This window comes from Thamnophis sirtalis, unplaced genomic scaffold, assembly GCF_051295495.1.
Source record: "Thamnophis sirtalis isolate CommonGarterSnake01/CBP01778 unplaced genomic scaffold, rThaSir2_p1.2 scaffold_3, whole genome shotgun sequence".
Lineage (NCBI taxonomy): Eukaryota > Metazoa > Chordata > Lepidosauria > Squamata > Natricidae > Thamnophis > Thamnophis sirtalis.
This window is the reverse complement of record NW_028261383.1, coordinates 12,879,712-12,905,588: the sequence shown is the minus strand read 5'-3', so window position 1 is coordinate 12,905,588 and position 25,877 is coordinate 12,879,712. Positions and strand designations below refer to the sequence as shown.

At 44.1% G+C, this 25,877-nt stretch overlaps 2 protein-coding genes across 2 annotated transcripts; both read left to right on the top strand.

Moving 5' to 3' along the window:
- The first annotated feature begins 6,081 nt into the window (after nt 1-6,081).
- LOC106545174 (uncharacterized) lies at nt 6,082-14,349 on the top strand. The gene is made up of 4 exons (XM_087711250.1): nt 6,082-6,666; nt 10,270-10,389; nt 11,158-11,284; nt 11,714-14,349. The coding sequence occupies exons 1-4, from the start codon at nt 6,313-6,315 to the stop codon at nt 13,162-13,164; spliced, it is 2,052 nt and encodes a 683-aa protein (XP_087567376.1). The 5' UTR covers nt 6,082-6,312; the 3' UTR covers nt 13,165-14,349.
- Nucleotides 14,350-15,140: 791 nt separating this feature from the next.
- Nucleotides 15,141-21,562, top strand: LOC148047212 (uncharacterized). Its single transcript, XM_087711238.1, is given in 5 exon segments — nt 15,141-15,785; nt 16,072-16,185; nt 17,766-17,892; nt 18,713-20,319; nt 20,322-21,562. Coding segments are annotated over 5 exon segments (2,349 nt in total). The 5' UTR covers nt 15,141-15,431; the 3' UTR covers nt 20,469-21,562.
- Nucleotides 21,563-25,877: the final 4,315 nt, after the last annotated feature.

Genomic DNA, 25,877 nt, shown 5'->3' with positions numbered 1-25,877 from the left:
GATTGCTGGCTGCAGCTTCTGCTCCAAATTGTCCCCTTGGTCCGGTTGAGCCTGTCGGCTCTGATGAACCCACCCCTGCTATATGTTCTGCCCTCAGCAAATGTTGTCTAAATTCATAGGCTATCTGAGGTGCTTCTGCGATCTCTCATAGTCGGGCATCCCATTCTGAGTTTGTGGTGGGTTCTGGCATGGGGACCAGTCTGTCTGACCCTTTTTCCCCCCGGCCATAAGGGTGCTATGATTCTATGGCTAGGATTAGCACAGAGATATTCAGAATGTGAACACAGACGGAGTTTAATGGGCGGCCACTAGAGTGTGTGTAAAGATGGAGTGAGGGGAGCTAAGGCTCACAATAAAGGCCTGCCACAAAGGTAAATTAATAATAATAACAACAAGAACCACAACCACAATAATAATAATATAATAAAATAAAATAAAATAAAATACAAAAGGGGGCATCTTCCCGCCTGATAAAACTAAGAAAGATTAAGGAAACGATTGGTCCCTTGCTGGGAGAAAGTGGCCCGAAGGTGACAAGCAGCAGGGGTAAAGCCGAACTATTTAACTCGTGCTTGGCATCTGTCTTTACCCGAAGGGATAAACAATCCAACCTATCAAGAACAGCACCCCAAATTCAGATTAGGAACCCAAGATGAGATAGGGAAGAAATGGTAGCCTGTCTATCTTAGGCAAGGTCCAATTCCCAGGACCGGGTGGGTTACACCCCAGGGATCTGAAGGAGCTGGCGGACGAGATCTCCAAACAACTGAAACTATATCTATCAGAGATCCTGGAGTACCGGAGAACCACTATAGAATTGCTTATGTGATTTCCCCCCCTTCAGAAAAGAAGAAAAACCGGCTCGAGAGCCCAAAGCCAACATGGGTTTGTCAAAACCAGATCATACCAGACTAGCCATATTGCCTTCTTAGATTACGGTGACAACCCTAGTGGACCATAGGAATGCCATTGATATAGTTAACTTGGACTTCAGCAAGTCCTCATAAGGTAGACCATAACCTACTACTAGATAAAGTAGAAGAATGTGGGTTAGACCTAGTCACCCCAGGTGCCTTGGTAACTGGTGCACACACCTGTATTCCTCAATGGAACTGCCTCTTCATGGAGGGAAGAGTGCAGTGAGTCCCCCAAGGCTCAGTGTTGAGCCCAGTACTCTTCAACATCTTCATCAGTGATTTGAATGAGGGTGTTAGGTGTGTAAGCTAACATTTGGGATAGCAAAATATATGCCATGATAGTAGTACTGTTTCTTTAAGAACTGCTGTTATCTCAAGTGGTCATAAGAAGGAGCCGGAATGACTGTTAGCTCTCTGTTTGTTAAATGCTGATGGAGGGGGGGGGGGTCATCAGGTTAGCAGATGACCCCAGGCTGGCAGGAATAGCCAACACTTCAGAATACAGGCTAAAGATACAGAAGGATCTTGATACCCTTGAACATTGGGCACTACCTAGGAAAATGGGATTCAATAAAGTAAGGTTCTACCTTTAGGCAACGAAGGTGAAGTGCACAGGTACAGAATACCTTGCTCCACAGTAGTAACTGTGAAGGGGATCTTGGGAGTCCTAGTGGACAACCCCTTTAATGTGAGTCAGCAGTGTGCAACAGCTGCCAGAAAGAGCAACACAGTTTTTGGCAGCACAAACAGAGGAATAGAATCAAGCTCCTGTGAAGTGTTAATCCCACCTTATAAGGTCTTGGGAGGCCACACTTGGAATTCTGCACTCAGTTTGGTCACCATGATGTAGAAGGGATGTGGAGACTCTAAGGAGAGTGCAGAGAAAGGCAACAGGGGATCAGGGTACTGGAGACTAAGGCCTATGAAGAACGGTTGCAGGAACTGGGTAGGTCTAGTCTACTGGAAGGAAGGACTAGGGGAGATGTGATAGCAGTGTTCCAATATCTCTGGGATTGCCACAGAGAAGAGGCTGCCCGACTATCCTCCAAGGCACTTGAGTGCAGAACAAGAAGCAATGGGTGGAAACTAATCAAGGAGAGAAGCAACTTAGAGCTGAGGAGAAATTTCGTGACAGTTAGAACAATTAATCAGTGGAACCACCTGCCTCCAGACATTGTGAAAGCCCCAACAGTGGAAGTTTTTAAGAAGCTGTTGGGTGGCATGACAATAGCAGTTAGATTTATATACCGCTTCATAGGGCTTTCAGCCCTCTCTAACTGGTTTACAGAGTCAGCCTAATCAACCATAGTAACAATAGCCATTTGTCTGAAATGGTATAGGATATCCTGCCTGGGCAGGGGATTGGGCTAGAAGGCCTGCAGGTCCCTTCCCATTCTGCTATTGTATTGCATAGTATTGTATTGTATTGCATTGCATTAGCCGTTTGCCTAGTCACCCCCACCCTTGGAAGGTCTTCAGTAACCTGATTGGAGGCTCCATTGGGAGCTGCACTTTAGCAGCTGGGCTGAATATTCCTCCCCCCCCCCTGTGTTTTTCCAGGCTGCAGGGGGGCTGCCGGCTTGGGATTAACAAAACAAAACACAGCTTTTGCTACTGGGGCCAGTCAGCCTCTCACTCTCCCGCTCTGTCTCCTAATTAAAGGAGAGTTTTCTTAAGGGGGAATCAAGAATTAGCCACCGACAAACATAGCTTGCTACTGGTGCCAGTCAGCCTCTCGCCCCTCCCGCTCTGTCTCCTACTTAAAGGAGAATGTTCTTAAGGGGGAAGCCTTCTCCTGTTACTTAGCAGCCAGAAAAGGTACAGAGGGTGGGGGGGGTCTTCCTGCAAGCCTTATGGCAGCTGCCTCTGTGATTCAACAAGGAGGTAGGCTTGGGGGAGGGGGATTGATCCACCGCCTGCCTCTTTAACTCCTTCATAGGCCTCCTTTTGGCCCTTTGCTGCCTCCCTCGCTCTTGGCTAATGCCTCTGCAATCGTCTCTCACCTTTCTAAGGGCTCCTCAAGTGGTGGTTGTTGTCCTGCCGGACTCCTGAGCTGCTGGGGGCTGCCATCTTGGACCACGTGGTTTCAAGATGGCCCCCGGCTCCAAATTCAAAAGGCTCCTCTTTGCTGGAGCACATGGAAATGGGTTTTGCCTTTGCAGGCTTGCCATGCAGCTGCCGCTCACCTCCCGCAGCTGTTTTTGAGCCTTTCCGGCTCTCACCTTGTCCACTGGTGATAGCTGCCAGCACAGGTTTTTCTTTTTAAAAACCCTCGTGGCTCAACCTCTGAGGGGAGCGGAGGAGTGCTTCTGCTCCTGAGAAGCCTCTGCATCAAGGGCTGCCTCTAGGAGGCATGTGTGCCCGGTTCTCCTGCTTGCCCGGCAAGGGTCCTCACTGAGTGACTCCGTCTCACTCAATGGCCAGGGCAGCGTGCCGCCCCAGAGGGCTTGTGGCAGTCCAGTCCTTGCAGGAGGAGGCTGTGTGCGATGTAGGGAGGCAGGATTCGCCGGGTCCAAGTTTATTTTCCTTAATCCTCTGTAAATTACTGGAGTCCAGAGTAGTGCATCCTTTCCCTTGAGTGGATGAGTCAAATCTGGGAGGGCCTGCTGGCCAGGGGGCGTTACCCAAAGAGCTTATCTGACTCACCCAATCATGAGAGGACAAAGTCAACCCGTTCTGGATACTCCTCCCCCCTCACTATGGAAAATAGGAATACATACAATGAGACCCAAATACAAGATAGGCAGTATGGAGTTACTGCTGAACATAACAGTTAGTAAATACAAGTAATTTAAATCTCACCAGCGATGCTCTGTGGGTGGGATGTGGATTTGTCCTTGGATGATCATGTGCCACAGATTAAGATGGATTCTTCTTTGTGCTTCTGCCTTCTCTAAATGCTAAAGGAAATGAAGTCTGGCTTTCCAGTGTGCACTTGTTTAGAGTGCGGGTGTGATGACCCGGGGCATGGCACAAAGGCAACACAAGCAGAGAATAGGTCTAACTCCTTTTTATTGCTCCAACTGTGCCCCCTCAACATTCCCACATTCACTACAGGTCCTGGAGCAAAGCTCTCACACGCACCTTCAGAAGCCTCTGGCTGCAAGTAGTCCAGTAAGCATGGTTAGTCACACAGCAACCAGGGTCAGTAGTCCAATAAGCCAGGTTAGTCAAACGGTAATCAGAGTAAGACGTTCAGCAAAGCAAACAAACTGGCAAGCCCCACAAGAGAGAGTACAGCAATTTTCAGGCTTGGGCAAGTGCACACAAGTCTCAAAACAGATTCAAGGTTTGTTCCTGACAAATGCCCCTCCCACTGGCACCTCCTTACATCTCAGGCTCCAGGTGTACCTTGTGAAAGGGGGTGGGGCACTCCTCCCTCGTAGCTGGCTCAATCTGCATTGATCTCACGTCTCACTTTACTAATTCACAAAAGCCTTGCCTGGATGGACTCTGCCCTTTCCCAAGTTCCTCCAAGGCCAACGAAGCTATCCTCTCCATCTCTGTCAGCTCTTGTCCCAGTTCATCTTTCCCCGCAGATTCAGCGGGCTGATGGGTAAAGAGATTGGATCAGCTTCAAGCAATATAATTGGCAATTGTCCTTCCAGCCACTAGGTGGGGATAGAGAGCAACCGTATATAAAAGTTATATGCTGGAGCATGACACCCCCCACTTCTAGCAGGAATCTATACCATTCTTGACCAGGGGTGTCAAGCTTTTGGTGTCACGTGATATATCACGACCCCCCCCTTTGCTAAATTGGATGGGGGTGTAGCTACCATGTGGTGTATCCAGCCTGTGGGCAGCAAGTTTGACACCCCTATTTTGGACAGATGGCTGTCCAATCTCTTCTTTAAAATATCCAGTGATGGAGCACCCACAATTTCTGGAGGCAGGTTATGCCACTGATTATTCTCATTCTCAGGCGTTGCTTCTCTCCTTGATTAGTTTCCATCCATTGTTTCTTGTTCTGCCATCAGGTGCTTAATTTTTAACTGTCCATTGTTTGCATTCAAGTCTCAAAACTGCCTAAAATTATCCTGCCCTAATTTCCAAACAAAAAAACCCTACTACCCACTGGATTCTACACATTTCAAACTTTCATAAATCTCTAAGACACTGTGTATTTCTCTCACTCCCATTTTTGCCACAGAACTGGCCAATACTTTCTGCAGCCCCATTTCTAAAGGCCCAATTCCCAGTAGTGGGCCATGGCTTAGGGGTGGGGCGTTAGGGACCCCCAATCTGGGTCATGCTTCTTCCAAAGGTGATTTTTCAAAAGGCATCTGGATTTTGTTTTTGCTTGAAGACTTTTCACTTCTCATCCAAGAAGCCGAGAACTAAAGAGGCTTCTGGGATGAGAAACTATACCACCTTCCAGCAAAAACAAAGTCCAGTTGTCTTTTGGAAAAGCACCTTTGGGAGTCCTTCATTGAGTGCCACCGCAGGTAATACAGATAAAGGTAAATGTTCCCCTGGGACATATGTGCTAGTCATTCCCGACTTAAGGGGCAGTGCTCATCTCCTTTTCAAAGCTGAAGTGCTAGCACTGTCCGAAGTGGCCGGCATGATTAAACACCGAAGGAACACAGAACGCGGTTACCTTCCCACCAAAGGTGGTCCGTATTTTTCTATTTGCATTTTTACCTGCTTTTCAACTGCTAGGTTGGCAGAAACTGGGATAAGCTCACTCAGTTACGCGGCTCCCGGGATACGATAATAGATAACAGGACAAATAAACAACTGTGAAGGAATCTCCAAAGCATGTATTGGTTAGGCTTTCCCTGCCCTCTTTCCTTTTCCCACATTGGAAGCATCACCCATTTCGTCCCCCTCGCCTTCTTCCGCCTATTCCAGGAACACATTCCACATTTTGAAGAGGATTGCGGGAGTGTCCAGAACGAGAAATCAAACCAAGTTTCATTCCAAGCAGCTTTGCTCAATTCAGCCCCGCTCAATCTCCGCCGTAGACATCATTGCCGGCCTTCTAGGCCTTTTCCACCCGCGCACACCTCCCGCTCCCAGCATAATTCCGCTGCAACGGAGTTCGGGAGACCTTTAACTGTCAACATGGAACAAGACATGCGCAGAGCACCTTTGCCAACCCTTGAAGCCGAGCAGAGGACCGGAAAGGCCGTAGTTGCTTTAGGAGACACTCTAGGGAGGAGCAATAAACAAGGGAGATTTGCCCTTCTAGGATGAAGACGTATCTGGGAGGACAGGGGAAACCTGTGGAGGGGTCGATTTGCAGCTGCTCTTCTCAATATCAGAAGCCCGGAGAGAGAGGGCTCCGCCCCTTCCTATCCTCCCTGAAGCCGGGAAAGGGGCGGGGCTAGTGGGCGGGGGAGGGTCGGCCGTTTCTCTCTGTCGGGGCTGCGCTGAAACCGGAGACCGAATGGAGGCCTGGGGGTCTCCCCTTCAGGCGGGGAGCGGCCTCTCCGAGGGCCCCCGCAGCTCCGAGGCTGAGCGCTGGCGCTTCCGCAGCAGCGGCACCCGGGAGGCCGAGGGGCCGCGGGCGCTTTGCAGCCGCCTGCACCAGCTGTGCCGGGGGTGGCTGCGCCCCGAGCGGAGCAGTAAAGCCGAGATGCTGGACCTGGTGGTGCTGGAGCAGCTGCTGGCCCTGCTGCCCCCGGAGCTGGCGGGCTGGCTGAGGGAGTGCGGGGCTGAGAGCTGCGCCCAGGCCGTGGCCCTGGCCGAAGGCTGCCTGCTCGGCCCCGCAGCCGCCCCGGAGCCCGCAAAAGAGCGAAAGGTGAGGGAATGTCATCCTCTTCTTACGCCTCTTGTGTCTCTTCCTTACAGATCATCCCAGAGAAAAGACATCCAGACAACACGTGTTGGGATGGTGTAATAGTATGTGAGAATAACTTTGCAGGATGGGGACAAGTCATAGACTGGACAGTCATAATTTAAAAGATAATCTCAATTGCCACATGGTGATGGAGATGGAGAGATTGGGGAGGGGGATCATAAAAGTCTATCCTAGTTTTGCTGCAAGTAAAAGGAGAGGATGGGAACAATACTTTGAGAATAATAATATTCTGTTAATGTGACTTTATCATGACCTTAGAGCTAGTATTCATTGACAGGGTCCACCTTGAAGACCTGATAAACGATTCCTTCAGTCAGGATTCCCAGACCAGGGGCTCATTCCCCAATCCTGAATCCAACAATAGGTCTTGCCAAATATCCACCCACTTACAAAAGCACGTGTCCCTGTCTAAGTTGGAACATCCCTGTTTTCTGGTCCTCTTTGGTTACTACTAATTTTTGGTTTGGTTACTATGATTAGCATTGAACTTAAGACACATGAACCCTTCTTCTCATGAACAAGACCTCTTAACCAAACTGGATGTTGGAAATTATATTTCTCCTCCTAAATACCATAATATTTCTGGCAAGAAGCAGGAAACAAGGACACATAGGTATTTCACACATGTGCAAATTAGTACAGGTAGTCCTTGAGTTACATCCATTCGCTTAGTGACCATTTAAAGTAAAACATCATTAGTAACTTTTGACCATTTTCACATTTACAACCATTGCAGCATCACCAGAGTCACACATGATCAAAATTCAGATGCTTGGCACCTGTCGCATATTTATGATGGTTGCAGTATCCCTGGGTTATGTGATCATCTTTTGTGACCTCCTGTCATGCAAAGTCAATGGGGAAGCCAGACTCACTTAACAACCACATTACTAACTTAACAGCTGCAGTGATTCAGCAAGAAATGTTGTAAATTGGGGCAAAACTCACAACTGTCTCAGCAACATAAATTTTGGGCTCAAATGTCAAGGGTTATCTGTACAAAGAATGAACAGAGCATTATAAAAAGTTATGAAATAATATATGAAAATAGTGTTTAGGTGGATCAAATAGTGCTTAACATGCATATTTCAAAACCTATTTTTGATGTTATGAAGCAAAAACATTGAAAACTCTTTTTTATCCTCCTCAAGCTTTTTGGCTCCATTGTGCGCAGACATCCCAGAAAGCAGTCATGTACATTAAAATATGTTACCAAATCACAGTGTGAATATAGTTATCCATTTTTTAGATTGCTTAATTTCAGCAAAATTAAGTAGAGATGTAAATCCTAAGCCTTTGTGACTTTCCCAAATAATGTAAGTGAAAAGATTGTCTGATTATTACTTACCAAAAGGTCTTGTATTTCCTGGATTCTAAGCAGAGTTTCCAGTGTAGATAGAAAAACTTGCAGAGAGAAACAACGAAGTATATTTTATTCATATTCCGTTAGCTTGATCATGGGACTCCTCACCTCAATGACCTCCAACTTTTTGGGCACCAGGGACAGGTTCCATGAGGAGATGTTTTTCCGCAAAACAGAGGGGCATAGTTTCATGTGCTGCCTGCATCCCACAGATGAGGCTTTGCTTATTTCCATGGCGCAGTTTCTGGCATGCCACAACCCGGTGCCAATCCAAGGATGGCAGGTTGGAGACCCCTGTCCTACCTGTCAATAGCAGGAAAGAGACCTGAGCAAACTTTTGAAAAAGTACAAACAGCAACTAAGATGATTAAAGGCCTGGAGAATAAAACATATGAAGAACAGTTGCAGGATTTGGCTAGGTGAGAGAAAAAAAGGACTAGGGGGGACATGATAGCAGTCTTCCAATATTTGAGGGGCTGCCACAAATAAGGGATTGACTTATTTTCCAAAGCACCAGAAGACAAGACAAGAAACAATGGATGGAAACAAATCAAGGAGGGTAACAACCTGGAGTTAAAGAAAAAGTTCCTAACAGTGAGGACAATTAACCAGCAGAACAGCTCCCAGTCAGAAGTTATGGGTACTTCATTACTGGAGGTTTTTAAGAAAAGACTGGACAGCCACTTGTCTGAAATGGTGTAAGGTCGTCTGCTTGAGCACTAAACCGCCAAGATCCCTTCCAACTCTATTCTGATTGAAACCTACTTTTCATATTAAATATATATTGGCATTACACTTTCAAACAGAAATATAAGAAAAAGATAAAATAACTAATGCAAATTATACATGATTATTTCCCTGAACTGTTTTGATAAGCTATTAAACTGAACTTTCTCTTACTTTACACACTTTTATATCCTTCCTGATATTATCAACATATGTCATAAAATCAGTGTTTACATTATGGTTTCCTGTCATTTAATTCTAGCCGAATACAACCAAGCATCTAGATTATGTGAACTACCACTGTTACATGGCCACAGCACTAGGTATTAGATTACATATTTACTCTGCTGTTATCTATCTACATACTGCATTATGCTATATGTAATAAATGAAATGGAATATTTAGGCTTTGATATGCCCTATACTACCACAATAGTGAGAAAAAAACAACAAATTAAACACACCTTTATAATTTGCACACATATGCAGTTTGTGGTCCTAAATCCCTTACATTTCGTAATTTATTACCCTAAAATGTGGAATTGTGACCTGTCAGTTATCAATCATATTACATAATATTATTCCAAAAAGCAGTTTGGGAAACTATATGTTGGTTATGGAAGTTCCTGTTATGATTTTCATTCTAGTTTGATCTATTCTCAATTTATGGCACGTCATTCTTTCAGTCCATCTTAGAATATTATTGCACTCTGTATGGTCCCTGTGCTTTGATATAGAGAGTATATCATTCTTTAAAGTTGAATATCCTTCAGAATTATTTTGCAAAAATGGCTTATTGGCCAAATCTGTTGAAAGGTTACGTTCCATTGCAAGAGAAATTCTCCCTATTTCAGCTTTATCTTTCTATATTTTCAAAATTTTCCTAAAACATTTCTCATTACAAGCTTAACCTGATTGGGAATTGAAGGTGAAAAAGAATGAAGTATCCAAATTGCCTTTTGATTATAGTTATAAAATTTTCAGGGGGTGCATTTTACCACTAATCTCAGTGTTCATTCCAAGATCGCCCCCTGAAATGTCAGGTTGGTGGTCTCCTCACTGCAAGAGGCACAGAGAAGCCACTCCAAAAGAGAGATTGATTCTGTCCTTTTCAGGAGATAATAGCCCTGAAATATAAAGGAGAAAAAAGACAAGGTCCGATAGTCATAAATACATTCACAAAGAAGGAAAGCCCACAATTGTCAAGTAAAGGGGAGGAGATACAGAAGCATCTCCTGATCAGAAAGAAAATAGGAAATAAAAAAAGACTCACAACTCACAAAAGTGGCAGGCATTTATCCAGAAATAACAGCAACCCAGAGAGTAAGAATTCTCAAGTTCTCTCATTTTGATTTGGGTTGGAAAAGTATAGTTGGAGAGTAAAAACATAAGGCAAGTGAACTAACATGATTCAAGTCATTTGAAAGTGGATCAAAGCCAGACTTTTCTTTCAGTTGCAGGAGCCATTCATTGGGGAGATCTCAGCAGAGCTCCAGGGAAGAGGAGATCCATCCAATGATTCTGAAGAGATTCTTTTCAGGAGGATCCAACTGGGGACACCTTGCCACTTAAATGTGGGTTTCTTGTGAGAAGTTTAAACTACTTTCACTCATGAGCCAAATGCCAAGTCTGTGTAAATTGGAACCTGGTTCAACCTCCAAGGTTGTTTTGGGGATGCAAATGAAGGACAACTCACAAGAGTCTTGAATTTGGAAATGTTATCTGTACATTAGAAGATTTAAATCTTTCCTAACATTTTCCTAAAGATCTGGAAAAAGTTAAAAAATAAAAGCCATGAAGTGAAGCAATACCAATTATACAAAAACTGATTCAGAAATACCCAAATATATCCACTTTAAAATAAATTACAGAAAGGACAAATTTCTCTCATAAAAACTAATTCAAAGCTGACAAATTTTAATGGAAAGACTGTTGGTCAAGTGGCTTGATTTTTCCAGGGTCATTTACAATATTTTGAAATAGGCCAGGTGAAAAATTCTTAGTACGTATGTTATTTTCTAAAAAAATTGTATTTTGGTTAGCCAGCGACACGAGGTCTCTGCCCAAAACCTCCTTGGTGAGTTATTCCAGCCTTCGGGCGGGGAGGGGGTAATGCCATTCTACCAATTGGATACATCTAAGCCATGTTTCCAACAGCAGCATGGAGGAGCTGGAGGGGGGCTTCCCACCCTTAAAGATGTTGTGGACCTGCAGGGCCTATGCCTGTCCTATAAGAAAATTTCAATTTGATCTCTTACAAAGCTCTCTTTTCTCTTTTGGAAGTAAGAAAGGGAACATTAGAGAGGACTGTCTTATGGGGAAGTTTTTCTTTTTCTTTCTAGGACTCTGATCCCTTTGAGGAGGTGGCTGTGGACTTTACAGAGGAGGAGTGGGCACTGCTGGATTCTGGCCAGAAAGCCTTATGCAGGGAAGTCATGCTGGAGGTTTCTATGAATTTGGCCACTCTGGGTAAAGATCTTCTTTGCTCTGTGTTCCAATCATTGGGAAAGGTGCTTTCATTGGGAGGTAAATGGGGAAGTTACCTGCACTAAATTGAATAAAACAGTCAGAACTCTACCTGGCCATCACCTGCTCTTCTAGGACACAACTAAGGCCTTGGCAGAAACATTCACCATAGCTTTGTGAAAGGCCTTAGATGTTCCATGGAAATGCCTGGCCGGATTGACCTATCAACAGCAAAACCTTAATCTGATTCAGGGCTGAAAAATCCCTTGGATACCGTAAGAGTCACCTGGATATCAATTTGCACCAACTATATCCTAGCTGACACATAGCTGGTGCCAAATCTGATGCTCAGATGGGCATATTTTGCACTGGGGAGACCCCACCTCTCCATCATTCTAAACGCTAATGAAAAATTATTTTCCTTTTTCTAAGCAGGTGATGGTGATGATCTGAGGAATGAGAATGAAAAGCAGCCACCATTATTTACACTGCAAAATGCACTATCTGCAAAGAGTCATTCCTTCTCTTTTGCATTACCTAACATACCGCATTGGAAACCACACACGTTTTCAGAATATGAGGGGGATTTCAATCTAAGCAAAATGATGAAACCATGCATGAACTGTGGAAAGAGCTTCATTAGCATGAATAATCTTAATTGCCATCAGAATATCTACATAGGTGAGAGGCTATGTAAATGTCCAGAATGTGAAAAAAGCTTTTGTCAGAAAACAGAGATGATTTGTCCTAAAAAGATCCACACAGGGCTCAGACCATATAATTCCCTGGAATGTGGAAAGAGCTTTTTTGAGAACAGTGATCTTATTCGACATCAAAGGATCCATACAGTGGACAAACCGTATAAATGCCTGGAGTGTGGAAAGAGCTTTGCTCATAAAGGAAAACTTAATTTTCATAAAAAGATCCACACTGGGGAGAGACCATATAAATGCATGGAGTGTGGAAAGAGCTTTATTGACAACTGGCACCTTACTTTCCACCAAAGGATGCACACGGGAGAAAGACCATATAAATGTTTGGAGTGTGGGAAAAGCTTTAACTGGAGCAAAGATCTTATTCGTCATGAAAGGATCCACACTGGGGAGAGACCGTATAAATGCTTGGTATGTGGAAAGAGTTTTGCTCAGAAAGGATGTCTTACTGGTCATGAAAGGATCCACACAGGGGAGAAACCATATAAGTGCACAGAGTGTGGGAAAAGCTTTGCTCAAACAGTACAACTTAATGCTCATAAAAGAATGCACACGGGGGAGAGACCATATAAATGCTTAGTATGTGGAAAGAGCTTTAATTGGAGCAGAGGTCTAATACATCATGAAAGGATCCACACTGGGGAGAGACCATATAAATGTACAGAGTGTGGAAAAAGCTTTGCTCAAACAGCGCATCTTAATTCTCATAAAAGGATCCACACAGGAGAGAGACCATATAAGTGCTTGGTGTGTGGTAAGAGTTTTGCTCGGAAAGGATGTCTTGCTGGTCATGAAACAATTCACACAGGGGACAAACCATATAAATGCACGGAGTGTGGAAAGAGCTTTGCTCGGACAGGACATCTTTATTCTCACAAAAGGACCCACTCAGTAGAGAAACCATATAAATGCTTGGTATGTGGAAAAAGCTTTAACTGGAACAGAGATCTTACTCGTCATGAAAGAATCCACACTGTGGAGAGACCATTCAAGTGCATGGAGTGTGGAAAGCAATTCAGTCAGAATAGGGCTCTTATCAATCACGAAAGAATCCATACAGGAGACAGACCATATAAATGCACACAGTGTGGAAGAAGCTTTGCTCAAATAGGGGCACTTAATTCCCATAAAAGGATCCACATGGAGGCGGGACCATATAAATGCATGTAGTGTGGAGAAAGCTTTAACAATGACAATACATTTACTCATGAAAGAATCCACATAGAAAAATTCCATATAAATGAATGGAGTGTGGAAATAATTTTAATGGGAAAGAGCATCTTACTCATCATGAAAGGATCCATGCTGGGAGGAATTCTTCCAAATGAACAAAGTGGAAAGGTCTCCAGTAGAAACTTATCTTAAAATTTGAGGATCTACTGGGGAGAAATCATGTAAATGTATGTAATGTGGAAAAAACTTTCCTTGAGAAAGGCACCATAATTCTCATTAAAGAATATCTCTGGATATTCATTAAAGAATATCCACAGAAGAAACAATATAAATCCATGGAAGGAACTTCAGAACAACATTTCTGGTCCCAAATACTGGAATTCATTCAAAGCAGCCAGCTCTTCCATTGCCTGTTTTAACTTGCATTTTTCTTCTCCTTCCCCATGATGTGGAAAGAGGGATGCAAAATAGCAATGAAGCCCTTCAGTTTCCTCCCTGTTGCCCTTCACCAGCTCGTTATCTTTTCCAACTGGAGGACTGTTGGCTTCCTTGATTCCCTCTTAATTTACTGGAAAAAACTATATAAAACAGAAATTGAATCATCATCATCCTAATCGTTATCTATCCACTGCAGGATGAAGTCTATTCTGCATGATTCCAACCAATATGGTCTTGAGATTTGCCTTGCCAATTGGGCTTGCAATAGACGCTGATGTCGTCACTATGTCTTCTTGTGGCTCTCTTTTGTGGACACATCACATGGAATCCATTCTATGATTGCCTTTGTTCACTAGTAGTTCTTTGTGATGTGATCAGCCCATTTTCATTTGAGTTTTTACTGTTTAGATGGCATCATATATTTTCATTTGTTCTGTAGTCGATGTCTTTCTATCTTGTCTTGTGATGAGCATGTATCTGAAATTGCATAAATTTACCAAATTTGGAAAGTATTTCAATCTGCAGATGTTAATTCCCACAAAATAGTGTTTGTGTTTCTTCACTTCTTTAGCTAAAGAAAACTCATTTCCTTTTGATATCTTCTGACCAGGAGAAAGATCAGCCTCCGAAATACTGCCTCCTTTTGAGCAGTTGCCAATGCAATTATTCACCACCAACACATTTTGGAGAAGAAACTCTTTACTCTTGGAACCTTATTAATAAACTTATGACATATACGGTAAATTTCCTGCTGTCTCCTTCCGTGTATTTTTTCACTATCTGACCCAGTTATCATGGCCAATGATATGGAGCCCAAATTTTGAATCCACTAGGGGGAGAAACCAACTTCAGGAGATCAATTTCTCGTTTTTGTTTTTGTTTTTTTGTTTTTTTTAGGTAGCGCAGCCCCTTGAAACCAGATCAGCTTTTTAAGAATCAATCATCCAGGAAAGATCAAGTGAAATGATGAATAAAAAAGTAAAGACTTCCAGTAGAACAGAAATAGCATCTAAAAAGATATGGAGCAGATTGTATTCTGCAAGAAAAGCGGGGGAGGGGTGTTTAAAGAGGATCACCACAGGAATACAGACAACAGAAAGGACAAATAAATTAGCCTGAAAGAATCCCAAATCATTTATTGTTTATACATTAATTGTATGTATATATATGTATATATACATACATACATACACACACATATACATTTACTGCCTGGATCCCTGCCATGGGGCCCTTCCTCAAGTCTTCATCCTCCCCCAAATTTCTTCCATGTGTACCAGGAATCCCCCTTTCCAGAGGATTGCAGTAGAAAGAGAACTCCCAGGTATGCAGAAGCGACAGGTTTCATTCAAAGCTGCTTTATTCATTTCAGCTCAATCGCCAGCTTTCCAGGCCTTCATACTCGCCTCCCCTCCCGCTCCTAACTAAAAACTTCCGCAGCAACTATGCTCGGGCATCCTTTAAACGTCAGCATGGAATAGGGCATGCGCAGAGATCTTTTTTCCCAGTCCGAGCAGAGGACCGGAAAGACTGTAGTTGTATTAGGAGCCGCTCTAGACAGGAACAGTAATAGGGTTTTGCCCCTCTAGGATGCAGCCGTCTCTGGCCCAGTGTCTGGGAGGGCAGGGGGAACCTGTGGAGGAACCGATTTGCAGCTGATCTTCTCAGCCTCAGAAGCCCTGAAGGAGCAGACCCCTCCTCTCTCCCCTCCGTGAAACCGGGAGAGGGGCGTGGCAAGTGGGCAGGGGAGAGTCGGCCGGGACCGAAGGCGGCGGCCTCGGAGGGAGTGTAATCCCTATCGGGGCTGCGCTGAAGCCGGAGATAGAATGGAGGCCTGGGGGTCTCCCCTTCAGGCGGGGAGCGGCCTCTCCGAGGGCCCCCGCAGCTCCGAGGCTGAGCGCTGGCGCTTTCGCAGCTGCGGCACCCGGGAGGCCGAGGGGCCGCGGGCGCTTTGCAGCCGCCTGCACCAGCTGTGCCGGGGGTGGCTGCGGCCCGAGCGGAGCAGCAAAGCTGAGATGCTGGACCTGGTGGTGCTGGAACAGTTGCTGGCCCTGCTGCCCCCGGAGCTGGCGGGCTGGCTGAGGGAGTGCGGGGCTGAGAGCTGCGCCCAGGCCGTGGCCCTGGCCGAAGGCTGCCTCCTCGGCCCCGGAGCCGTCCCAGAACCCGGAAAGGAGCGGCAGGTGAGGGAATGTCATCCTCTTCTTACGCCTCTTGTGTCTCTTCTTTATACATAGTCGCAACAAACATCCAGAGAACACTTGTTGCGGTGGTGTAAAAAGTATGTGGGAATAACTTTGCAGAATGAGGACAAGTCACAGACTGAACAGTCATAACTGAAATGTTTTCGTGCTCAAGTTCTCTGACTTGGGTTGGGGTAGTACAAGTGGAGAGGCAAAATGTAAGGCAAGTGATCTGTCAGGGTTACAGTCATTTGAAAGTGGATCATAAACCAGGCTGTTCTTTCAGTTGCAGGAGCCATTCATGGGGGAGATCTCAGCAGAGCTCCAGGAAACAGGAGATCAATCCAATCCTTCTAAAGAGCTTTTTTTCAGAAGGATACAACTGGGGCCACCTTGCCAGGTAAGTGTGGGTTTCTTATGAGAAGTTTAAATTCCTTCCATTCATAAACTGTTCTTACAAATAAATGCTGAGTTTGTGCACTTGAACATGGTGTCTCCCCAGAATGGCCCACTGAGTCACATTCATTCATCTTTTAAGATTGTTCTATGAATGCAAACATACTATTCACAATAATAATATAGTAAAATAATATAAGGTAATCATATATTATATTATAAAAATAGAGGTTGGGACTTAGGAAAGAGTGCAGAAAAGAGCAAAAGAATATTGCAGCCAAAAGCATATAAAGAGCATTGCAGGAATTGTGTATGTTTAGTGTAAAGGACAATTACGGGTGACATCATAGTATTGTTCCAATATTTGAACAGCTCGCACAAGGACGAGGGAATCAACCTATTTTCCAATGCATCTGAAGGGAAGGCAAAAAAAACAATGGATGGAAACTAATCAAGAAGGGAAGCAACTGGGAATTAAGGAGAAATTTCCTAGCATTGAGAACAATTAACCAGTGGAACAACTTGTTTTCAGAAGCTGCTGGTTCGCCATCACTGGAGGCTTTTGAGAAAAGACTGGACAGCCACTTGTCTGCAATTGTAGTGTCTTCTGTTTGAGTAGAGGGTTGGACTAGAAGACCTCCTTCCAAATCTGTTATTCTGTATTAGGAAATGTTTAGAATAACAGAGTTGGAAGGGATTTTGGAGATTCTAGCCCAAGCCCCTGCTTAGGCACGAAACCCTACACCACTTCAGACAAATGATTATCCAATCTCTTCTTAAAAACTTTCAGTGTTGGTGCATTACAACTTCTGGAGACAAGTTGTTTCACTAATTAATTGTTCTAACTGTCAGGAAATTTCTCCTCAGTTCTAAGTTGCTTCTCTCCTTGATTAGTTTCTTGTCCTGCCCTCAGGTGCTTTGAAGAATAGTGTGACTCCCTCTTCTTTGTGGCAGCCCCTGAGATATTGGAACACTGCTATCTTGTCTTCCCTAGTCCTTCTTTTCATCAGACTAGACATATCCAGTTCCAGCAACCGTTCTTTATACTTTATGTTTTAGCCTCCAGTCCCCTAATCATCTTTGTTGCTCTTCTCTGCACTCTTTCTAGAGTCTCAACCTTTTTTTTTGTAATTTATCGCGCTGAAAGAGTTCCATCTTTCTTAATGTTTTTCAAAACAAGTTAAAGAATAAAAACCATGCAGTGAAACAATACCAAGTTGGATTAAAACTGCTTCAGAAATATGCTAACACATCTACTTAGAAATGTATTTTTCTAATCAGTTTGCTGAACCCGACAGGTGAGGCCAAGGATACTCTCTCCCCAACTTCCTTGCTGAATTATTCTGGACCAGGGAGAGGCTCCCCAGTGAGAGCAGTATTGTCATTCTGTTACTTAGATGCCAAAATTGTTACAGCGAAAGCAACAGCCTGAACTTGGAGCTTCACAGCCAAATTAATTATGGGGAGAAGTAAACTTAAGCCTGCTTTTCCATAAAATGTCTATTTGGTCTCTTGCAAAACTCTTTTTCTGGTTTGTGCCTGAAACATATTGTCTGCTAATGAAGATGTTGTTTCTCTTTCTAGAGTTCTGCTCCCTTTGAGGAGGTGGCTGTGGACTTTACAGAAGAGGAGTGGGCACTGCTGGATTCTGGCCAGAAGGCTTTATGCAGGGAAGTCATGCTGGAGGTTTCTAAGAATATGGCCATTCTGGGTAAGAACCCTCTTTGCTCTGGGTCCATTCATTGGGAAAGGTGTTTTCAGTGGAAGGTAAACAGTGAAGATACCTTCACTTATTTGCTTAAGGTGGTGAGGACTCTGCCCGGTCATCTGAATAGTAGCACATCTTTAAAACCTTTTCTAATCTCAAGGAAACAATCAAGGTGACACATGTTTTGGAGTTAGCAAATATCCATGAAAGAGCTACTGCAGGAAAGAACATCCATTTCTCCTTGATTCCTTTCAACTGCCAGGACCTTGCTGGATCACAATTCAGGGGCAGAGACAATTCAGGGGCAATTTTGTCCAAGGTTCTCATCACAGCTAGGCCTTGGCAGAAACACTGATCGTAGCTTTGGGGAAAGCCTTAGATGCTCCATGGAAATTCCTGGGCAGAATAACAAATCAACCAGACTCCCAACTAAAAATTCCTAGGATTTCATTAAAATTCCTAGATAACAACTTGCACCCAACGTCTCCTAGCCAAACACATGGCATGTATTTGAAAAAAGGAATTGCCTCTCCTTAACAGTTGTAACGTAGCAGAGGACCAAGCTGAGCCTGAGGGAGGGATCAAACGTGTCATCAGTCATGAATCCCTTTGAGCCCACAAGATATTTAAGTCCAGCCCACCTAGAATTCCTTCGATTATTATCTACCGCCAGTTGCTTTAACCATCAGTAGTTCAGATTCTTCTAGAGAGCTTAAGTTTGCAATAAATCTTTATACCCATTTGAACTGCCTGAATCTCCTGATTTCTCTGTTGCTTGACATCTAAATTCTAATAGGAATTTCTATTTTCTTTTCTTCCCCAGGTGGTGGGCTGGAGAATGAGAAAGACAAGCAGCCAAGATTAATGCCAATGCAAACCGCAAAATATGAAATGGAAGAAATGATGTTTGGCCATCAAAGGGATCCACAAATGCAAGTGAGAAGCCCCCCAGAAGATGGAGAGATCTCTTCCATTTCCTTCCCTTTTGAAATCCATGGCTTCCTTACCCAGCAAGGTCACAAAGGGAAGAGAAAAGGAAAATATGGCAAAAGAGAGCAAAGTGAATTTGATGTAGGGGAATATGACAGAGGTCAGAGCACAGGAAAAGAGTATGTCACCAAACAGTATGTCAATCAGTTTTTCTCTGTTGCTTTACATACAAAACTCTACGGGAAACACAAAGCACATACCTTTGTAAAATTTGGGAGGGATTTCGTTTTGGGCAGAAAGATAAAACTCTGCATGAGGTGTGGAAAGAGCTTCAGTAGCAAAAGTAATCTCAATCGCCATCAGAAGGTCCACACTGGTGATAAACCATATAAATGCATGGAGTGCGGAAAGCAGTTCAGTCAGAAAGGACATCTTACTCATCATAGAAGGATTCACACAGGGGAGAAACCATATATATGCACAGAGTGCGGAAAGAGCTTTGCACAGAAAGGACAACTTAGTTCTCATAGAAGGATCCACACAGGCGAGAGACTATATAAATGTGTAGAATGTGGAAAGAGGTTTATTGAGAACAGAGACCTTACTTGCCATGAAAGGATCAATACAGAGCGGAGTCAATATAGGTGCCTGGAGTGTGAAAAAAGCTTTACTGACAACTTTACCCATCATGAAAGGAGCCACCCTGTAGAGACTCCCTACAAGTGCATGTCATGTGGAAAAGGATTTACTCAGAAAGGACATCTTACTCGTCATGAACGAATCCATACAGGGGAAAGACCATATAAATGCAGAGAATGTGGAAAGAGCTTTGCTGAAGAAGGACGACTTAATTCTCATAAAAGGATTCACACAGGTGAAAGACCATACAAATGCATGGAGTGTGAAAAGAGCTTCACTCAGAAAGAACATCTTACTTGTCATGAAAGGGTCCACACAGGGGAGAAACCTTATAAATGCACAGTATGTGGAAAGGGTTTCAGTAGAAACTCTTATCTGAACCGTCATCAGAGGATCCACACAGGTGAAAAACCATATGGTTGCAGAGAATGTGGGAAAAGATTCATTGAGAATAGAGAGCTAACTTCCCATCAAAGGATCCACACAGGAAACAGACCATATAAATGTCTAGAGTGTGGAAAGAGCTTTTTTGGCAACAAAGATCTTATTCGTCACCAAATGATTCACATAGGGGATAAGCCGTTTAAATGTCTGGAGTGCGGAAAAAGCTTTACTGAGAAAGGAAAACTTATTTCTCATAAAAGTATCCATTCAGGAGAGAGGCCATATAAATGCCTGGAGTGTGGAAAGAGCTTTACTCAGAAAGGAAAACTGAATTCTCATAAAAGGATCCACACGGGGGAGGGACCATATAAATATATGGAGTATGAAGACAGCTTTATGGAGAACAAAGACCTTAATTGCCACCAAAGGATCTACACAGGAGAGAGTCCTTATAAATGCAGTGAGGATGAAAACAACTTTTTAATGACTGCAGGGCCTTTATTTGTCATGAAGACATCCACAGAGGAGGAAATTATAAATGCATGGAATGTGGAATAAACTTCATTGAGAATACAGGTATTCTTCAACTTATGACAATTGAGCCCAAAATTTCTGCTGCTAAGTGAGACATTTGAGTTTTGCCCCATTTTACAATCTGTTTTGCCACAGTTGTTAAATGAATCACTGCAGTTGATAAAGTTATTAATATAGTTGTTAAGTGAATATGGCTTCCCCACTGACTTTGTTCGTCTGAAGGCCACAAAAGGAGATCATATGACCTGGGACACAGCAAGAGTCATAAAGATTAAACGATTACCAAGTGTCTGAATTTTGATCACATGATCATAGGGATGCTGCAAAGGTTGTAACTGAAAAACTCTCACATTTTTCAGTGCCATTGTAACTTTGAACAGTCGCTAAATGAACTGTCGTAAAGCAAGGACTACCTGTAGTGTGTGTCTCATAAAAAGATGCACATGGGAAAAACCATATCTGGGTAGTCCTTGACTTTCAACAATTCGTTTAATGATTGTTCAAAGTTAACAGCACTGAAAAATGTGACTTCTGACCAGTTTTCACCTGACTGTTGTAGCATTCCAATGGTCATGTGATCAAAATTCAGATACTAGGCAATTGACTCATACTTATGATGTTGCAGTGTCCCAGGGTCCCATGATCCCCTTTTGTGACCTGACAAGAAAGTCAGTGGGGAAGCCAGATGTACTTAACAACAATGACTAATTTAAGGTTACTTCTGCTGACTGTCAGCTGCCTGCAATTTGGCACATCGAATCTCACCAGGCTCAAGGTTGACTCAGTCTTCCATCCTTCTGAGCTGGGTAAAATGAGGACCCAGATTGTTGGGAGACAATATTTTGACTCTGTAAAGTCAGGGCTGTAAAGCACTGTGAAGCGGTATATAAGTCTAAGTGTTATTGCTATTGTTATTAACAACTACAGTAGTTCACTTAACAACTATGGCAACAAAGGTCATAAAATGGGGCAAACTCAATAAATGAATCATTTAGCAACACAAATTTTGGGCTCAATTGTGGTCGTGAATCTATGATTACCTGTAACTCCCATGAAATAAAGTTAATCCAAAACAGTCAACTTTTTCATCATCAAAGGATGCAGACACAGGAGGAAACGTTTTACCGAATAAAACCAGCAGAAACATTTGGTTTGTATAAATTATATAAATAATTTTGTTCCATGATTTCTCGAGATGTTTTGGGTACTCCCTCTACCCTTGGCAGTTGATCAGAAAAATAGGAATTCAGATTGGAAGAGAAAATAAATATTAACTATCTCTAAGAATAGGTGTAGCTCACATCCATCATGTGTACCTTTTTTGCATTCTAGCAAGGCTTCCTCCATGCCATCACTGAATGCTCCCTAAAAAGCCTCTAACCTGCCAACCCTACAAACTTCAAATTGCACACAGACTGGGGATTCAACAAGTCAATCCCCTTTTCTGAACCACTGTGTTGAGCAAGCCTTGCCATAACACAAGATGAAAACATGTGCTTTGGTACCAATACTCCTAAACTCAGACAACTAAAAGAAAAGGTCTATAAAGGAGACTTTTTTCTTATTTTCATCTTTTGGCCCCATCTTTTTCTCTGTTTCTGTGCAGATGTCTTCCCAGATTACGCAATCTGATTTTGAAGGTGTGTACAACCTCCGGAACCAAAATTTGCCCCTGAGCTGGATTTGACCATTAATTGCACTGAAATGCCTGCTCTTGTCTTTCCATTGCTCATATTAGCAGCTCCCTCATAGGGGTGTGTGTGTGTGTGTGTGTGTATGTGTGTGTTACATTTTTTTGCTGATAAATAAATGGAGACTAGTATAAATCTATTTCAAGCTATTTAGCTCTCATCAACTAGCCATACCCTTACTGGGATTTGAACTTGGGCTATTTTACAACATATTTGGACATACCAGGTGCTTTGACAAAACACCTAATGTATGTGTATATATATGTTACACCTTACACCTGTCCCAGGAACAGATAGATAGATATAAAATTTACTATTAAATATATCTATTAATATATTAAATATATATAATTTACTATTAAACTCTGAGTGCGTGCGTGTATACGCACCTTCCACCTGTCCCAGGAACGCATCCGCATTTCCAAAGGAATTCCAAAGAGAAATCCGAGATGTAGACAAGCTTCAATTAAACCAATCTCCATCCAAGGCCGCTTTCTTCATTCCAGCCCCCACTCAGCCTCTGTCTTGACCAACATCCCCGGCTCGTTCTCCACATACTCTCGTTCTCCCCTTCCCGCGCGTGCTCCTGAAGACCGAGTTCCAACGGCTTTCAACGGTCGGCAACGAACGGAACACGCGCAGAAAGTCCCTGTCAGTGCTCACTGCTGTGGGTTGTTTTCTTTTGAGTGTGGGGGGGGTGTGTACGGCTCTCTTCCCCAGGGCAGGAAATGAAGGTCGCGCGTGCCTTGAAAGCGCGGGAAGTTTTGGCGGGAACGATTCTAATTGCCCTGAAAAGCTCTGAGGAAACGGAGATCGCCTTCTTTCCATCTGGAAACCGGGAAAAGGGCGGGGAGTGGGGAATGTTGGGACTGCCGTGACTAAAGGCGGCCTTTGGAGGGAGCTTCCCCTCCGGCTTCAGCGAAGCCCGAGACCGAAGAAGCCCGGGAGTCTCCGAGGCCGGGAGCAGCGGCAGCTCTTCTGGCGGGGAACGGCGGCTGGGAGGCCGGCGGAGGAAGCGGCAGCCTGAGCGGCCTCCCCGAGTGGCCGCGGGCGCTCTGCAGCCGGCTGTGCCGGGGGTGGCTGCGGCCCGAGCGGAGCAGCAAAGCCGAGATGCTGGACCTGGTGGTGCTGGAGCAGCTGCTGGCCCTGCTACCCCCGGAGTTGGCGGGCTGGCTGAGGGAGTGCGGGGCGGAGAGCTGCGCTTAGGCGGTGGCCCTGAGCCCGCAAAGGGGCGGCAGGTGAGAACAGTTCACCGTGGGACGCTGATGTATTTCCCAGCCTTTGTAAAAAAATAAAAAAAAATCGCAGACACGCTTATCTGGAAATCCTAATAGTTTGGAACTGATTTCCTTTTGAGGCAGGCAAACACTTCTGTTTCACATTGGTGAAAATTCCATGGAAGGATTGGATCAGATATTAAACAGTTATATTATTTTCTTATATTTATATTTTAAAAAAATATTTTCGGAGAAAGCAGCAAACAATGAAGGGCAGGTATGTTAATTACATAGCTGCCATTTAGTGTAAAAAAGCAACAACCAATGACAAAGTTATTAAATAAAAGATGAAAGTTATGGTTAGATGGTCCAAATTGAACTTCTGGGCAAAAAGACAGTGGTTTTCCCCCTCCTCTTCAAGATTTTTGATTTCAGTAAGCACAGTTACCAGAGAAAGTAATTATATACAGTAAACAACTAAATCAAGTTTGAATATAGTTATTGCCATTGCTCGATTTCAGCATAATTAATTAGAGATGAGTTCAAACATCTGGTTAGCCACCATGATAGAAATGACTACAGTTCAGGCACAGTTGAGACATGGTTTAGCATTTGTTCACTTAAAGTGGTAATCTTATGCTGATACAGCATGGGTTGCACAGGTAAACCCACCAGTGGCTGGCCAGGTTAGGTGGTCTTAATAGAATGGACCTTATAGATTCATTTTAGTTTGGCCTTTTACTCCAGTGCCCTGGAGTCCCAAAGTTGACTTTTAACTTCCTCATATTATAAATAGGGCTGACAGTGTGGCAAGACTCTGTAAAGGAGGGGCACAGGAAGCCAGGCGTGGGGTAGAGATACAACAGAGAAGTTGCAGAAAACTGTTGGTATGAATATCTGCTTTTGTATTTTTCCAAGATGTACTTCCCTGTTCTGAACAGGGGTTTTTACGTTTTGTATGAATACGCCTCTTTAAACGCCCTCTGATTGATGAAGTTTGATTAAAGGTATAAAATCACTGCCCTGGGCATAGCCAGTTCAGTTCAGATGTTGGTGTGTGAACACGCTGAACTCGATGCATCCAATAAACCTGTTTCTCTTCCTTCGTGGTCTCAAGTCCTGATCTTTCGTAAGTAGATTACAAACCACAATCTGCTGCAACATTTTTGGCGAGCCAGCCAGGAGTTGAGGGGTCTTTGGGACCCTCTGGAACGTCCACCCCGGTGTCAGAGCTCATCTTGTCAAGGGGAACCTCCCTGGCGCCAACGGACCCGTTTGATCCGAGGGACTTCCCAGCGACAGAGGGCTCTGGCAGCAGCGTTTGGCGATTCCAAGAACCACCAGAGAAGGACCAGAGACCAGGCATCTAAAAGGCTGGCCAGCATCGCAGGAGGGAAGCCAAGTACATGAGGCAAGTACTGTGGGAACCCTATTTAGACCCGGACTCCTTGTTGAGCCGGAGGTGAGGCCTGATCTCCCTCACTAGGTGGAAGGTTTTGGGGAGGATTGTCTAGTGTATGTGTGTGTGTGTGTGTGATTGAGGGGGGGCTACTGCATTTCCCTACGATAGCCGTGTCCATCCGGTATCCTGGGTCAGAAGCCTGTGTGGGGTGATTGCTAAATTTTTGTTGTTTGGTGCCCTGGGAGGACATGGGTGGGGGCAGCAGTGTTCCCTGGATCCCATTACAATGTATGTTAAATCATTTTAAAGAAGGATATGTGACTCAGGACTATGGCATTGAGTGAAGCAGGCATGAGCTTAAAAAATTTTGTGAATCTGAATGGCCCACTTTTGGTTTTGGGAGGCCTAACAAAGGCAATTTTTGATCCCAACATAGCTTTGAATGTCCATAGGTTAGTGTTTAATCCTGATCAAACAGGATCTGTATATTGACGTGTAGTACAATTTGTTGAGGAGACAGCTTGGCTAAAAAAACAAATGCAAAAGACCAACAGTGTATTCTTATGGCTGCTTGGGTTGCACACCCCAGATGTCCCAAGCAGAGACCACCAATCCTAGCTAGTGCCCCAGAAGACTTGCCAGAACAGGAAGAGGATCACCACGACCCTCACCACGACCATGCCAAAGGGGGGGCTACACCTAGTAGCTCAAGAGACTTGAGGGCATCAACAAGCCAAGCATCTGTGGAGTGGATAGAGTGAGGGCTGGACGGTGTGACCTCTATGATGTCAGAAGAAAGTCCTGTCAGAGGGACAGAGGGTGGGGACCCTCTGAGAATTTTGGGAGAAGAAGGAAGAGGAGATAGAGCAGTCTGAAGAGAGGGAGAAGATTAGAATTGCAGTGTCTAACATTCTAGAACCTGATGTTCCTGCTCACACCAATCTGGCTGACTTTATTGAGCAACGCTTCCCTTCAAGGGACCCGAGATGGAGCCCCTATGACCCCCACCAGTTGACTCTGCTACGTAATCATCAACAGTTAATTGTAAGGGCTGTCTGGCTGGGAGGAAAGCCAGCCACTAAAATGTCTAAACTCTGCTGAAAGCCCCGAGGTTTTTATTTATGGTAACCACTAACCTTCCTGAAAATGCTCGGATGCTGGTTATGGCCTTTGTTTCTCAGTCATCCGACA

Bases quoted from the DNA above. Each gene is read 5' to 3' on its own strand.
- LOC106545174 (XM_087711250.1), top strand. From the start codon at position 6,313: ATGGAGGCCTGGGGGTCTCCCCTTCAGGCGGGGAGCGGCCTCTCCGAG. The intron at 6,667-10,269 runs GTGAGGGAATGT...CTTTTCTTTCAG, and splicing joins AGCCCGCAAAAGAGCGAAAG to TTGCAGGAGCCATTCATTGG. The intron at 10,390-11,157 runs GTGGGTTTCTTG...TTTTCTTTCTAG, and splicing joins GGACACCTTGCCACTTAAAT to GACTCTGATCCCTTTGAGGA.